The sequence below is a fragment of the Bison bison genome, unplaced genomic scaffold, assembly GCF_000754665.1.
Source record: "Bison bison bison isolate TAMUID 2011002044 unplaced genomic scaffold, Bison_UMD1.0 scf7180017864531, whole genome shotgun sequence".
In the NCBI taxonomy this organism is placed as follows: Eukaryota; Metazoa; Chordata; class Mammalia; order Artiodactyla; family Bovidae; genus Bison; species Bison bison.
Window position 1 is genome coordinate 8,704,909 of NW_011495081.1, and position 15,072 is coordinate 8,719,980.

General features: G+C 49.5%; 1 protein-coding gene across 2 annotated transcripts in view; it reads right to left on the minus strand.

Moving 5' to 3' along the window:
* The window catches only part of ELF5 (E74-like factor 5 (ets domain transcription factor)), a 33,180-nt gene that overhangs the window by 4,502 nt on the left and 13,606 nt on the right, over positions 1–15,072 (minus strand). For both annotated transcript variants that reach the window (XM_010831841.1, XM_010831840.1), the window contains exons 3-4: positions 9,698–9,931; positions 5,237–5,287 (exon numbers count right to left, since the gene is read on the minus strand). In XM_010831841.1, the coding sequence (XP_010830143.1) occupies positions 5,237–5,287; positions 9,698–9,931 (285 nt within the window). The remainder of the gene's footprint in view (positions 1–5,236; positions 5,288–9,697; positions 9,932–15,072) is intronic.

Genomic DNA, 15,072 nt, shown 5'->3' on the forward strand with positions numbered 1-15,072 from the left:
CAGGACTTGGACGCCTTGCATGATGTGCAAGCCTCCCATGCAGAGCTCTGCCCAAACTGCCTGTTTGTGTGTAAATAATAAATTGTTTGAGCCACAAAAATAAAATAAAAAATTTTAAAAAACCCACAAAGTGTATATGATTCAAATCTAAAAGGTGGCAGCAGACCACCCCTCCCAATCCCTACATCACCTGCTCCCTCCACTCCAGCCACAGTGGCCTCCCAGCTCCTTCTGAAACTCACAGGCACCTCCTGCCTTGAGGCACTTGCTCCCTTGGCCCTGAGTGCTCTTCCCTGGGGCGTCCAGGGGCTTAGGCTCTCACCTCCATCTTTGCTCAAAGTCACCGTTTCGGGGAGGCCCTCTCTGACGGCTGAGCCGGAAGTGCACACACTCACCCTACTCAACACTCCATGTCCTAGTTCTGTTTTTTGCCGCCGTATATGTCGCCATGGAACATATTATGTATTTATTTTCTTCACTGGCTGACTCTCCCTACTAGAGGGCAGGGATTTGTGTTCCCATGTGTATCCCCAGAACCTAGCACAGTGTGGGGCATACAGTAGGTGCTCAATAAATGCTGTGGCACAGCCATGTACTGTACTGCACTGTTCTCACCATCCCTGCTGTAAGGAGGCAATGCTACAAGTCCTGAATGACAAAGTATGCTGTCCTAGGAGGGAATGGTGCCCCGTGCACCGCACCACTGCCCAGGGTGGCTGGTCTCAACGCCCATGGGTCTTGTCACTCCGCGGGGTGACAGCCTGCAATGGTGCCCTGTGGTCTCCCAGGCAGAGGCTGCCATGTCAGCCAGGCCTTTCACACCCAGACCTCCACCTGGTTCTCCAGGTTTATCTCTTGCTGCTCCTCAACTCCTTCCCTCCTCTTGGGTCAGATGGTCCCAACAGGGCTCGACTCTCTCCCGCCTCAGGGCCTTTGCACAGGCTCCCTGCCTCCCACTTCCACCCAACCGACTCCGTTCTCACAAAACTCTTCAGGAAGGCTTCTTGGAGCCCACCCTTCTCTGTCCCACAACACCTGTGCATTCCTCAGTGTCCAGCACCGGACCCACTATCCCTCTACTGCAAAGGTCCACGTCGGCTGTTGGTCACCTGAACTGACAGCTGATATTCATTCAAAGTGGAAAGTGTTAGTCGCTCAGTCGTGTCCGACTCTTTGTGACCCCATGAACTGTAGCCCGCTAGGCTCCTCTGTCCACGAGGTTTGCCAGGCAAGAATACTGGAGTGGGTTGCAATTCCCTTCTCTAGGGGATCTTCCTGACCCAGGGATCGAACCTGGGTGCCTGCATTGCAAGCAGATGAGTGCTTACTAAATGCCAAGTGCTTGGTGAGGGCTTCACAGACAGCATCTCATTTCATTTTTGCCAAGATCCCTTGAGGTATTATTGCTTTTTCCCTTTACTGAGGAGCAACTGAAGCCCAGAGAGTTTAAGGGTTTCACCAAGGAAGGTGGAGCGAGGACTTTGACCTAAAGCAGTTCTGTTCCAAAGCGGCTGTTCACAACTACTGCTTCAGTGTGTCTCTCATGGCAAGTATCTGTTCAACAGATACTTAATGAATAGTCATTGAAATGTGTTGAACGTCTGCTGTGGCTAGGTGGTCACCCAATCTCATCCACCCTTATGATGCATGTTTCTTACTCTCCCCACTTTACATATAAGAAGACAGAGGTGTCTCACTGGAGGTCCCTCACTCACAGGCTCCTGAGGGACCGCACGAAACAGGTCCCAGTCTCCCCTCTCGGGGGACTTAGACCCAAGTGGGAGGGAACAGCCAGTGAACAAACCCATATTGGTGATAAATGCGGTGGAGAAAGATCCTGTAGTAGTGTGAGAGGATCGAGGCAGTGGTGAAGGGGCTGAGCGACGCTGCGATCATAACAGGAGCCAACAAAGAAAGCTCTTGGACAAGAAGACAGCTGAACAGGAAGGAGCGAGCCCTGGAAACGTTTGGGGAGCCTGTCTAACGGCGGAGCTGAGATCACGTCTAATTCTCTGGCATTGGAGCCCTCAGCTCAAGTAACTGCTGTGCATGGTTCACTGAAACGAACAATGACATGAACACGTGACTTCAGTGTTCAGGGTCCCTTCGGCCTCCCCTCTGCTATTTCCTACGTTATAGCCTAGGATCGTATCATTGTGGGAAAACAGGCCTGAGCACACAGGCCAAACCTCAACCAACGCTCAAGAGAGATCAGCTGACAGTGGAGATGCTGCCAGGTGGAGAGAGGTCAACCGAGGTGAGCAGCGTTGATGGTCAGTTGATCAAGATGGAGAAAGGGTTTCGCCCTCCTCTCAGATCCGGTGCCATGCTCTGTGGCGTCGCCTACAGAGCAGGCATGGCCTTTGTTTTAATTTAATCTTTCAGGAAGAGAGAAAACAAATGGAGCGGTCAAGATAAACAAAGGTGAACTATAAACTGGGGATTGGACAACAGCTTTCACTGAAATGCCCAAATGGCAAGAACAGGTGGAAGAGAGTCACCTTTTTAATTCTTAAGATTTCTTCCACGTGCTTTGGACAGAAGCTATGTGGCTGGATGGGATGGACACAGGATTGATCAGCAAGAGGCGAGGTGGGTGGGATGGTGGGCGTTTCCACCTGTGGGTCTTGCCAGAGATAAATAGTCCTGCTCTATCCATTCCTACTTCTCAGCAGTGGATTTGATGGTAGTCAAGGGTAAACTAGGCTGGAGGCCCGCTTGGCTGGGGGGTGGGGCGGGGGTGGGGATAGAGGGGCTGAAGCCATCACTGTGTGGCCACGTTGAGGGAAGTTCCCACGTCCAAAGCTCCCCAAGGCGGCAGCGGTGGTAGCATCACGGTGAACCCCGCCCCACCCCAAGCTTCTCTGCAGAGGTCCGCAGAGTCTGAGGGTTGCTCTCCCTGCCTCACACTGACCTTCATCTTGAATGTGTCTCCGTGGCGGGGCTGTGCCTGACACGGGCCAATGGGAACAGGGCCCAGGCTCTCTGCTGTCTGTGGGATTTGGAGAGGTTTGTTTGCCTTGAAACTGGAGACTGGTAGAGTGTGGCCAGAGGATATGTTCCCCGTCGTTGACTGAAATCACGCTCACTGTCCTCCAGAAGCTGGGATAGAGACTGGAGGGGTAGTGTCTACACTGAGCTTGTCACGCACACGTCCCCGAAGGCCAGCAGTCCAGTCACAGAGCTGCATCTCGGGCCAACGCAGGAGGTGCCCGGCAGCGAGGCTAGCCCTGCAGGCTTGGTTCACTGGCTCTTCTGAGGCAGAGGTGGGGCAGGGCCGGGGAGAGGAGAGAACAAGTGGAGAAGGGCTGGGGTGCGTCCCTTAGGCCCCTTCTGACGGTTTCCTAGCTTGTTGGGTGTAAGTCAAAAATCCCTTGTTCTCTGAATCATTGTGGCACTGGGCCCAGACTCAGAGGAATTCTGAGTCCGAGGTCTCAACTGAGTGGACAACAGAGTGAGCACAAGGGTCTGGGGGCACGCGTGCGTGCATGTGTATGCACTTGTGGGCATGTGGTGCGGAGCGCAGCGTATAAGAGCATAGACCTTGAGGAGATGAGTCGGAAGCTCAGTTCCGCAATGACTTGTGACTTGTGAGTTCCAGCACCGCCAGTTTCCATAGTAGCAAATGGGGATAATGCTACTATCTACTGAAGTTACTCACTGGTAGAGATGTGGATGGACCAAGAGATCATCATACAGAGTGAAATAAGTCAGAAAGAGGAACACAAATATCATATATTAACACATACGTGTAGAATCTAGAAAACTAGTATAGATGATCTTTTTTGCAAAACAGAAGTAGAGACACAGATGTAGAGCTCAAACATATGGACACCAAAGGAGAAGAGCGGGGGATGGGATGAATTGGGATTTTGGGATTGACATACACACACTATTGATACTGAGTATAAAATAAATAACTAATGAGAAGGCATTGTATAGCTCAGGGAACCCTACTCAGTGCTCTGTGGTGACCTAAATGGGAAGGAAATCCAAAATAAAAGAGGGGATTTTTTTATATACAGGATTATATAGAGGATTCACTTTGTGGTACAGCAGAAACTAACAGAGCACTGTAAAGCTACTATACTCCAATAAAAATTAAAAAATAAAAATACATAGTGAAGTTATATATGAGGATTGTGGTGTTGGAGAAGACTCTTGAGAGTCTCTTGGACTGCAAGGAGATCAAACCAGTCAATCCTAAAGGAAGTCAGTCCTGAATATTCATTGGAAGGACTGGTGCTGAAGCTGAAGCTCCAGTACTTTGGCCACCTGATGGGAAGAACTGACTCACTGGAAAAGACCCTGATACTGGGAAAGACTGAACGCGGGAGGAGAAGGGGACGAGAAGATGAGATGATTGGATGGCATCACCAACTCGATGGACATGAATCTGAGCAAGCCCCGGGAGTTGGCGATGGACAGGGAAGCCTGGTGTGCTGCAGTCCATGGCGTTGCAGAGTCAGACACAACTGAGACTGAACTGAACTGAACTAACAATGTACATAGAATATTTGGCCTGGCAGCATGCTGGGCACGTAGTAAGGGTTTCACAAACGGCCACCGTAGCTATGAATTTAATCTTACAGTTATTGAAGATGGATGGGAACATTGCTTGAACCCCCAGATGGATGCCACTTTGTCCTGGTTGGTCAGGCCCCCAGGCCAGGACCTTTGAGAGGGTCTCAGTAACCAAGAGCAATCATCATCAGCTTTAAAAAATGAAGGCTCCAAAGTTCCCTTTCCTAAACCTTCTCCATCTGCAGAAGTAAAACCACGAGGGTTAATTTTCAGTCAACAAGGCCATCTGAGATCCTCCATTGCCTTATAATTATAAATGTGATCTGCTTAATGAGCTCTGATTTTTAGACATTATCAACCACAAGGCCTCTAACAGTTGGTATTTTGTAATTATGATTTTTTACTGCTAATGGGTACCAGTATTTGGAGCAACTAGGCTGCTGGCATAGGTTAGGCACTTTATATGCACTGTTACTTGAACTCATCATGACCCAGTGAGGGTCTGACCATTTTATAGACAAAGAAATTGAGTCTAGGGGAGGATAAAGAAGCCACAGACCCAAGCCCCATGCTCCACCATGTTGCTCCTGCCATCTTCTCTTCGTCTCCCACCGTTTCAGGCTATCAGCCTTTGAGTGAAGTCCTACAAGAACCATCGAGCCCCTGTGCGCTACAACAGCCATGGCACAGCAGCGTGAACTTGGTTACTTACAGTCTTTGAGGGTGGCCTTGGTCTCATCAGAATCATTAAAAAAGGAGTAACCTGGGAAAGAAAAAGAAATCCATTAACCATGGTATACAACCCTGGTTTCTGTGGCCAGGCCAGAAGGGGAGGTGCTGGGGAGAAGGGGAGTGATTTTATCCTCTGCGGGGTAGTTTTATTTCACAAGGAAACTTGGAGACCACCTGGCCCTTACAGGGCCACCCCAAAGCCACTCCTGAGAGATACAACCTCCTGGTACTGTTTTGGCCACTGCACAGCTTATGCAGTCTTAGTTCACCAACCAGGGATCAAATCAGGGCCCCAGCAGTGAAAGCGCTGAGTCCTAACTACTGGACCACCAGGGAATCCCCCAACCTCTTTGTTTTTAAAGGTCACCCCGGGAGAGCCCTGGGCCAGGCCTCCCAGCAGCTTCTAGAATGTTTTGAGTGGCTATTGGGAGCGAGTCCTGGCTTGGGGTCGGGAGGCCTGAGCTCTGCACTGGTCTGAGTCATCGACCCTTGTGCAGACTTGCCAGTCACCCAGCCTCCAGGCTTGTGTTCCTTCCTGGCAACACGTGACAAAACCACCCTGACCACCCTGTTGGCGCCGTCTATGATCTGGGATGTGACCTCTGATCCCTCGGGGATTTGAACACGTGTGACATGCTGGTCTACAATGGACACGAGAATGGACACAGGAAGCCTTAAGAAACCCGACGTGAGGATTCAAAGAGGGGTCTGGAGACTGCTGTTCTCCTCTGAAGGAGGGGGGTGAGGTTGGGACTGGATCAGGACTTTCAGATCACATTTTCACGCAGCACCATAGGCCAGAAGACATCCATTTTCTAACGTGGCGTCCAACGTGAGGGCCAGTTTCCGTTTACTGAGAAGACAGGAACAGGGCATAGCTGTGACTGCTGACTCCTAGGGCCGCTGGTTCTCAGAATGACTGGTTCTGGTCAGCCATACACTGTTCCTTCTTCCCAAGAACAGGCGGGGTTGCCGGGGGATCTTCCTGTCCTGCGCTGGGGAGCTGCCTCCTTCCTCCTCCCTTCCCACCGACCCCGCGCTCAGGGCCAGGGTCCCTCTGATTCTGGGCCCTTAAATCCCACTGCAGTACCTGTGGAGCCAGACCACACACTAGGCATAGAGACCCCCTTTGACTCCTCTCCCTGCCAAAACTTGGTCTGTGTCCTTTTCTGTCAGAGCCCCAATCTGTGGGGTCATATAAGGCCTAAACCAGCCTTCTCGGGTGGTGCTAGAGGTAAGGAACCTGCCTGCCAATGCAGGAGACATGAGATGTGAGTTCGAAACCTGGGTCGGGAAGATGCTCTGGTGGAGAGCATGCAACCCACTCCTGTATTCTTGCCTGGAGAATCCCATGGACAGAGGAACCTGGCAGGCTACAGTCTACAGGGTTGCACAGAGTCAGACACGACTGAAGTGACTTAGCACGCATATACACATGCAAGGCCTAACCTAGGTAATAACCAGTTTAACATATAACTTATAGACCAAACAAGGACTTTTTTGAGGATAAAAAACAGGATAACAGGTGAAGACACTATGTCCTGGGCAGATTGGGACACTGGAAACTTTGGTCACAGTACCTGCATTTCAATACACTTTACACACTCCCACCCAAGCAACAGTGAATAGAGATCTAAGAACTGAGCAGGCTGATGGGGTAATCTCACTGCTCAACACGATAACCGTCCTGGCCTGCAGACTGCCTGAAAGACCATCATGGGGGGTGGCTTTGTGGCTCCTAGGATCCTTTAGAATAAAAGAGGCAACCTGTGGCCTGTTTAAAAACCAGCTGGTTTATCACTTATCCATTTTGCACAGACCTTGAGGTGATGGGACCAGGGACAGATATGTTTTGATGTAACAACTGCCTGGAACAGAAGGGCCCCAGAGGGGAGATCCCAGCACAGGACCTGCAGGGGCCTGAAGACAAACGTGATTGACTTGACCTTTGACTGAGGCTGGCAGTGCCAAGCTGCATCTTCTCCTAGATGGGCTACTCTTCTCTGTGGTCCTGGCAATCTTGTGCAAGGCTGTTCCCTTGGAAGGGTTCCGAATGGAGCCTACCTCCTCCCTGAGCCTCTGTGATTTGCTCAGACTTGCTTTGTGTCCTGGAAGCCCATTCTGTGCGGACTACTGACCCTGGTAGGTCACTGGCACTGGCAATAGTCACATACGGACCAGAAATCAAGGGACGGCAGGCCTGTTTGTCCCTTCCTTGCCCTCAAGAGGCCATGGTTCCTAGAGCAGAAGCCAAGCAGTGCCTGAGGGCCCCCGTCCTGGGCTTTTGTGCCCTTAGGCACTCATGATGGGGGAGATCAAGGTGGGGGCAAAGAATCTCAGAGCTGGAAGGTCCTCTTTGGGTTTCTCCCCAAATAGGAATCCCTGTCACAGCACCTCCATCAAGCAAGGGACCATTAGGTTGTTTGATTACCTCCAGTGATGGGGAGCCTCCTACCTATGATAACTTTGAAACAGCCTTTTTATTTTTTTTTAATTTGATTTTTTTTAAACGCCAAGAACATTTTGTATTGGAGTATAACCAATTAACAATGCTGTTAGAGTTTCAGTGAACAGTGAAGGGACCTGGCCATACATGAAACCAAAGAAGGTGCTTTTAGAAATGTCTCCTTAAATGGAGCTGAAATATGTTTCCTTTATTTATTAAATTATGTTTTCTTCTTGGTTATATTCATTATGACAAAAGCAGGTGTCATTCACTGTATTTGCTTCCTTATCTGCTTATGCCAGGTAATGTTTCACTGAATCCTGTCAAGAAGGCTGAGGATGTGTGTATCATTACCCCACCCTAGAGGTGAGACAATGGAGATTCACAGAGGTTTAACCCTGTGCCAGAGGTCCTGTGGCTCTGACGTATTAGAGCCAGGGTAGGAACAAAGGTCTTTTTGATCTCGCAGCCCTTGCTTTGTACTGACTTTCCACGAATCAGCCTTGTTTTCTGTGTGACCCTGGAGAAGTTACTTAACCACTTGGGTCCTCAGTCCCTTTATCTGTGATATGGGAAAATAGAATTATATGTTCTCAAAAAACCTTTCCGGATTTAAAAAACCTGTCCATATACACCCTACTCTTTCAGGGCATGTGTGTGCATGCTAAGTCTCTTCAGTCATGTTTGACTCTGTGCAGCCCCATGGACTATAGCCCACCAGGCTCCTCTCTCCATGGGATTCTCCAGGCAAGAGTACTGGAGTGGATTGCCATGACCTCCTCCAGGGGATCTTCCCAACCCAAGGACTGAACTCCCATCTCTTACGTCTCCTGTATAGGCAAGAGTCTTCTTTACCACTAGCATCACCTGGGAAGCCCCTTTCAGGGCATGAAATGAAAGTTGCTCAGTCATGTCCGACTCATTGTGATCCCATGGACTATACTGTCCATGGAATTCTCCAGGCCAGGATACTGTAGTGGGTAGCCTTTCCCTTCTCCAGGGGATCTTCCCGACCCAGGAATCGAACCAGGGTCTCCCACATTGCAGGTGGATTCTTTACCAGCTGAGCCACAAGGGAAGCCCAAGAATACTGGAGTGGGTAATCTATCCTTTCTCCAGGGGATCTTCCCTACCCAAGAATCGAGCTGGGGTCTCCCTCATTGCAGGCAGATTCTTTATCAACTGAGCTAGTAGGGAAGACCCCCTTTCAGGGCATGTTATGGCAATGGCAACCCACTCCAGTACTCTTGCCTGGAAAATCCCATGGATGGAGGAGCCAGGTAGGCTGCAGTCCATGGGGTCGCTAAGAGTCGGATACGACTGAGCGACTTCACTTTCACTTTTCACTTTCATGCATTGGAGAAGGAAATGGCAACCCACTCCAGTGTTCTTGGCTGGAGAATCCCAGGGACGGGGGAGCCTGGTGGGCTGCCGTCTATGGGGTCTCACAGAGTCGGACACCACTGAAGTGACTTAGCATGTGTTAAATAAAGATACTATCGCCACCTTGCGGCCAATTGATCCTTGACCATTAGGAATGTGATGAAAGGAAATTGCAATTAGTTGAGCCTCCCTGGAAATAGGGAAGGTGAAGAGTCTAGTTAATTTTCTTCTGCTGCTTAATGAAAGGTCAAGCCAAGTCTCTTTCTGTCCACTTTTCATGGCTACCAATCTTTATGAACATAATATTTTGTATCGGCCTGGTTCCTGGGCAATCCCTGAAGATGTTTTAGTTTTCTTTTTCTTTCTTTCTCATTTTTTTAAAAATGGACTCAACTTACTTCCTTGGTACTCACTTTGCTTTTCCTCCAATCTCTGATTCTAGCGTGCTAGAACTTCTAGGTATGGAAAGGTCTGGTTAGTAGAGGATCTGGGTTAACAGTTGTAGTTAATAAAATATCGCCACGTGAGTCCTATGGTGGGGCAGGACCTCAGAGGTCATTTGGTCCCAATCCCTCGCCCCTGTCCTTGAGGCCCCACGCTCTGGACACTGACCTTGTGAGCGGATGCTCTGGAGGATAAAGTACAGATACTCCCCACAGACGCCGGCCGCCTCCATGAACTCCTCCTGTGTCATGCCGCACAGCTGCAGGCCGCTGATGTTGAAATGGCAGAAAGAGATGCAGTTGGCGTCCAGCTTGTACTGGTCACAGCAGAACTGGAGCCATTCCCAGACGTGGCGCTTCGTCCAGTATTCGGGGTGGACGGATGTCCAGTAGGAGTCGCAAGCTGCACCAGGAAGAGACAAGTGAGGGATGACAGCTGGGAGAGGATTAGAAGCCCCCCGGAGGAGGCTCTGATCTTGTTAACATCCTCATCCTCTGTCCAGTGAGTCAACAGGGCCTCCAGTCCTGGGGTGTTTTTCTGGGACCCTAGTAACTTTCTATCCTGCAGTGAAAACCAGAGGCATCCTGTGTGTAGACTTATTGGGAATGAGGGAATGAGAGGAATAAGAAACCTGATTATGGCTTGGGAGTACCTTGAAGGGGGGTCACTATAGGAGAAGGAAAGAAAAAGTCCCTTCAGGCATTTGGTTTCAAACAACATGACATCAAGAGTATAGACTTTAGAGCCTGATAAGCCTGGGTTTTAATCCTGGTTCCATGGCTTTCTACTTGGGCAAGGTCCACAGATATTTAAACCTCAGTTTCCTTATATGCAAAATGGGGATAATATGCTCCACTCACAGGGCTGTTCTGGAGTTTGTGGTTAATGTATATAGACTACATGGCACAGAGAAAATTATTGATCAATATTTATTCAATACCTGTGGTGTTCCAGGCACCATTTGAAGCGGATTTGATTCCCTCTGCTTTTATGGACAGCTGCCCCACACTAGCTACTGGTTTGTATATTGTCTCTGGCCATCTTGGGTTGCTGAGATGTTGCCGAAGTGTTTGGCAGACCATGGATCACCGGAGCAGGCTTCTCTAGGGGATGGGGGAGGTGGAAGTGTTGGTTGTATTGCCGTTCTTGTGTTTTGGTGGTGTTTTGAGGAATTTCTATCGCAAGGTCAGATCCCCTTCACTCCTTCACTGAAGCTCCCTATGCTCCCAGACAGAGGTGGGCACCATCCTGTCCAAGAGGCTGAGAGGTGGTTGTGCTGACCCAGGGGCAGAGATGGGTGCTCAACAGACTGTCCCAATGCCAGGAGAAACTAAAAGGTTGATGGATCAGGTGTGGAAGAGCTGAGGGACCAGGTCCTTGATCAGGCACTTTAACAAATCTTGCAATTACCATGGTACTTGTTCATTCATTCAAAAAGCTTCAGTTTTCTCATCAGTAAAATGGGGATAATGATAGCCCCTACATCATAGGGTTGTTCTGTGGATTAAATGAGTTAATATATATAAAAGTACTTAGAAAACAGTCTAGAAGATTTTTAGTGCTATTATTATCATTAAGCACCTTTGATGACAAAGGTCCATATAGTCAAAGCAATGGTGGTTATCCAGTAGTCATGTACAGATGTGAGAGTTGGACCATAAAGAAGGCTGGGTACCAAAGAATTGATATTTTTGAACTGTGGTGCTGGAGAAGACTCTTGAGAGTCACTTGAACAGCAAGGAGATCAAACTGGTCAATCCTAAAGGAAATCAACCCTGAATATTCATTGGAAGGACTGATGCTGAAGCTGAAACTCCAATACTTTGGTTACCTGATGTGAATAGCCGACTCATTGGAAAAGACCCTGATGCTGGGAAAGAGGGCAGGAGCAGAAGGCAGGTGACAGAGAATGAGCTGGTTGGATGGCATCATTGACTCAATGGATAAGAGCTTGAGTTAACTCCAGGAGACAGTGAAGGACAGGGAAGCCTGGTGTGCTGCAGTCCATGGGGTTGCCAAGAAATGGACATGACTTAGCGACTTAACAACAACAAAGATTATCCCTGAACACCTACTATGTGTGAAACAACAAATTGTGAGCTAAGGATTCATCATGAATAGGAGGTTTGGTTCCTGTCCTCCAGGAGGAATCCGAGGTTCACAGAGGACCTGCTGAAGGTCCCACAGCCAGTGGTGGGCAGAGTTGGGATACGAACTCCAGTCTGAACTCGAAAGCCAGTGCTCTTCCCATTCTACCATGCTGGTGTTCAGAGGTCAGTACAGAGAAGAGATGAAATATGGAAGGAGAATTGGACGCCAGCGGAGAGCCAGAGAGAAGGAGAGGGCTGAGGAGAAAGCAGCAGGCAGAGCCAGGAAGAGGTGACTGGCTCAGGCTGTGTGGATGACAGAGTATCTCTCATCAGTTAGACCCCACAGTAAATGGCAGCGAGGCTGTTATGATTCTCTCTTTAAATGCTGAATTTGCTGCCACTATCACCAAATGAACTGTGGCAATTCTAATATCTAGCAGGAGATGGCTTCTCTGCCCCTAAGCATCCATTTGTGTTGGTCAGGCTGCTATGTGCCCTGACCTACACCACCTTTGCGTCCTCAAATTCTCCCACATGGGTAATAGGAAGAAACTGAGGCTCCCTCTAACTCAGAGCCCTTCCAGAAATCTCTTTTCCTACCTTGAAGTGGACTGAGATCAAACTTGAACACTAGGTTTGTTATAGATTCGGGTCCTTGGACTCTTTAATCAATAGAAATTGATAAGAGACCAGACCAGGAATTCAGGCAAGGCTTATGACTTGTGCTGCAGCACGAGGGAATGAGAACAAGAAACAGGTGTCCCTGCTAGATGCTGGGGGAGGGTTAACCTGGTTTCTCAAGTAGGGTGAGGGAGGGCGTGAATTGGTGGGTCAGGCTGGAGGGGTGGCTTAGGTGGTCTGCCCATCCCCTTGGAGGCGCTGAGCCCAGGAATCACGCACGGTTCCCTGCTTCTGCTCCGGTGCCTCAGAAGTGGTGGTTGGGTTTGGGCCTTTTTGTATTTTAGGGCTTTTTGTATTTTATTGTTCATCATTTAGGGCTTCCCTGGTGGCTCAGGCAGTAAAGCATCTGCCTACAATGCAGGAGACACAGCTTTGATCCCTGGGCCGGGAAGATCCCCTGGAGAAGGGAATGGCTACACACTCTTTCTTGCCTGAAAAATTCCATGGACAGAGGAGTCTGGTGGGCTTGGGCTGCAGTCCATGGGGTCACAAAGAGTCAGACAGGATTGAACAACTTTCACTTTCAGCCATTTGCCCCAAGTATGCATGCCTGCAGTTATTTTTAGTCCCTTAATAGTTTTTTTTTTCTTTTTTTGTATTTTATGTTCGAGATGTTTGTCTGGGTGTAAGCACTACAGCAAAGGATCCCAGATTTTAGGTTTATTTAAATTTAAGTTTTTAATCAGAGTTGGTATCTGGCCAGGATGGCAGAGGTTGACGTTGCTGGATGAGGAGGGACCCCTATCAGTCGTGGGGTGGGGCTCCAGGATCTCCTCGGAAAATCTGGGGGCCTTTTCCCATCTGGGCTGTGTTTCCATGTGCTGAGTTCTGGCTGGAGTAAACCTGGGGCCTCCCCCTCGCTGGTTATCCCATGAGACTTTTATGAACCTTGCAATTCTTCCGCCCCAGTCCTGAGCTGAACCCCGCCGGGGGGTATCTATCTGGGCGCTGCCCTTGGAGGACACACTTTCTTTCTTTCCATGGAGAGTGTTCGCCAAGTCTCCAGGCCCCTCCCCGCTCCTCACCTCAACCCCTGTGTTATTTTCTTTGGCTCTGGGAGACGGCCATGGCCGTGTTGTTTCTGGAGGCCAGCGAGGCCTGAAGGATTCAGAGAAGTGTCATGGACACTGGGAAGGCACCGCTGGCTCTGCCTGCTTCCCCTGGGCTCCGAAGCTCCCCACAGAGCGGGCTTTGTGCGCCGCTCCCGCCCCTGGAGGGAGGCCAGGGCCGGGGCCAACATGGCGGCTCTCCTCACCCGCTGAGTGCCTCCCGCGGCCCCCAGAGTGGAGAGAGAAGTGGCTGTTCTCGGCCCTGTGGAGGGCGAAGAGCCAACATGCTGGGAAGACTTTTGGTTGTGGGGTGTTTGCGCCATCCTGTCCTCACAGCGGTGAGGAAGGCCTGCTTCCTCCTCCTCACTCGGTCCGTCCCCACCCCACCCCCAGCATTGCCTCCAGCCCCAGGCACTTCTGGTCACTTAGGATGGCATCAGCCTGTCTTCTACTTCCTGCTCATCCTCAAGAGCACAGCTCACTGCCCCTCTCAGGGAGGCCAGCCCTCCTCACCCCGATTCAGGGGTCCTCCTGTCACCTCCCTCCCCATTCCCCCAGGTGGGCGGGCCCAGCTCCGCTTAGTTCAACCTGAGTGGGCTGGGAGCTGGCCTAGCCCCCTTGTGGGTGCTTGGGGCCCGATAGCTACTATCATAACTTCACAGGGAGGAAACTGAAGGCCCAGGTGGTTATGTGACTCTGCTAAGGCCGCATGGCTGGTCAGTAAGGGAGTTAGGCCCCCACTAACTCTTCCATCTTTGCAGGTGGGAAGTTGGCATCATATTTGCCTCCCTCTTCTTGGTTGACAGGGACCAAACTGGACACACAGGCTAAACAATTTGGATGACGGTATATACATAGAAGGGGCTTCCCAGGTGGTGCTGTGGTCAAGAATCTGCCCGTCAATGCAGGAGAAGCAAGAGATGTGGGTTCGATCCCTGGGTGGGGAAGATCCCCTGCAGTAGGAAATGGCAACTCCCTCCAATATTCTTGCCTAGAAAATTCCATGGACAGAGGAGCCTGGTGGGCTACAGTCCATGGAGTCTCAAAGAGTCAGACACAACTGAGTGACTGAGCATGCATGCACATATATAAAAATATAATTAAATTAAAATATATGTACATAGTTCATATAAATACTTATATAGTACAGTGTATGTATGTATATTTACATATTTTATGTTTCACATATATATTTATATATATAATGTACATATATAACCTAGGTTTGAAAAATCAGAGTAAGGATAGAGAGATTGGTGATAACACTGTTTGAATGACATGAAGACCATCCTACTACTTGGAAGAAATGAACTCAGAGAAAATAAAAGACAGGGTAATTCACCCAGAGAATATATTATCTTCAACAGGTTGTACTGTCTGGAAATGTAAAGTGTTTTCCTCAACATGTCTACCATTCACAAAATAATCTAGACTTTACAGAGAAACTGTGCCATGAGCCACTTCTGCCTGTGTTTACCAGTTGGGGACAGACGACATCCCATGTGTGGTAGGCTTAATCCAAAGGTCCCCAGGCCATGATTATACAGCGGGCTTGGCCAGCTCCTTTGAAGTTGGAACTAGGTCAGGACACTTGTTTAAAGGGTTAGCTGCACTGGGAAGAAGACTTATGGGGTTAAAGGGAGTTTTCAGCAATTCTGGGGTGATGTTCTCAGAGACGATGCTATACCCTGGGATGCATTCAAATTCAGAGGGAGGGCTTAAG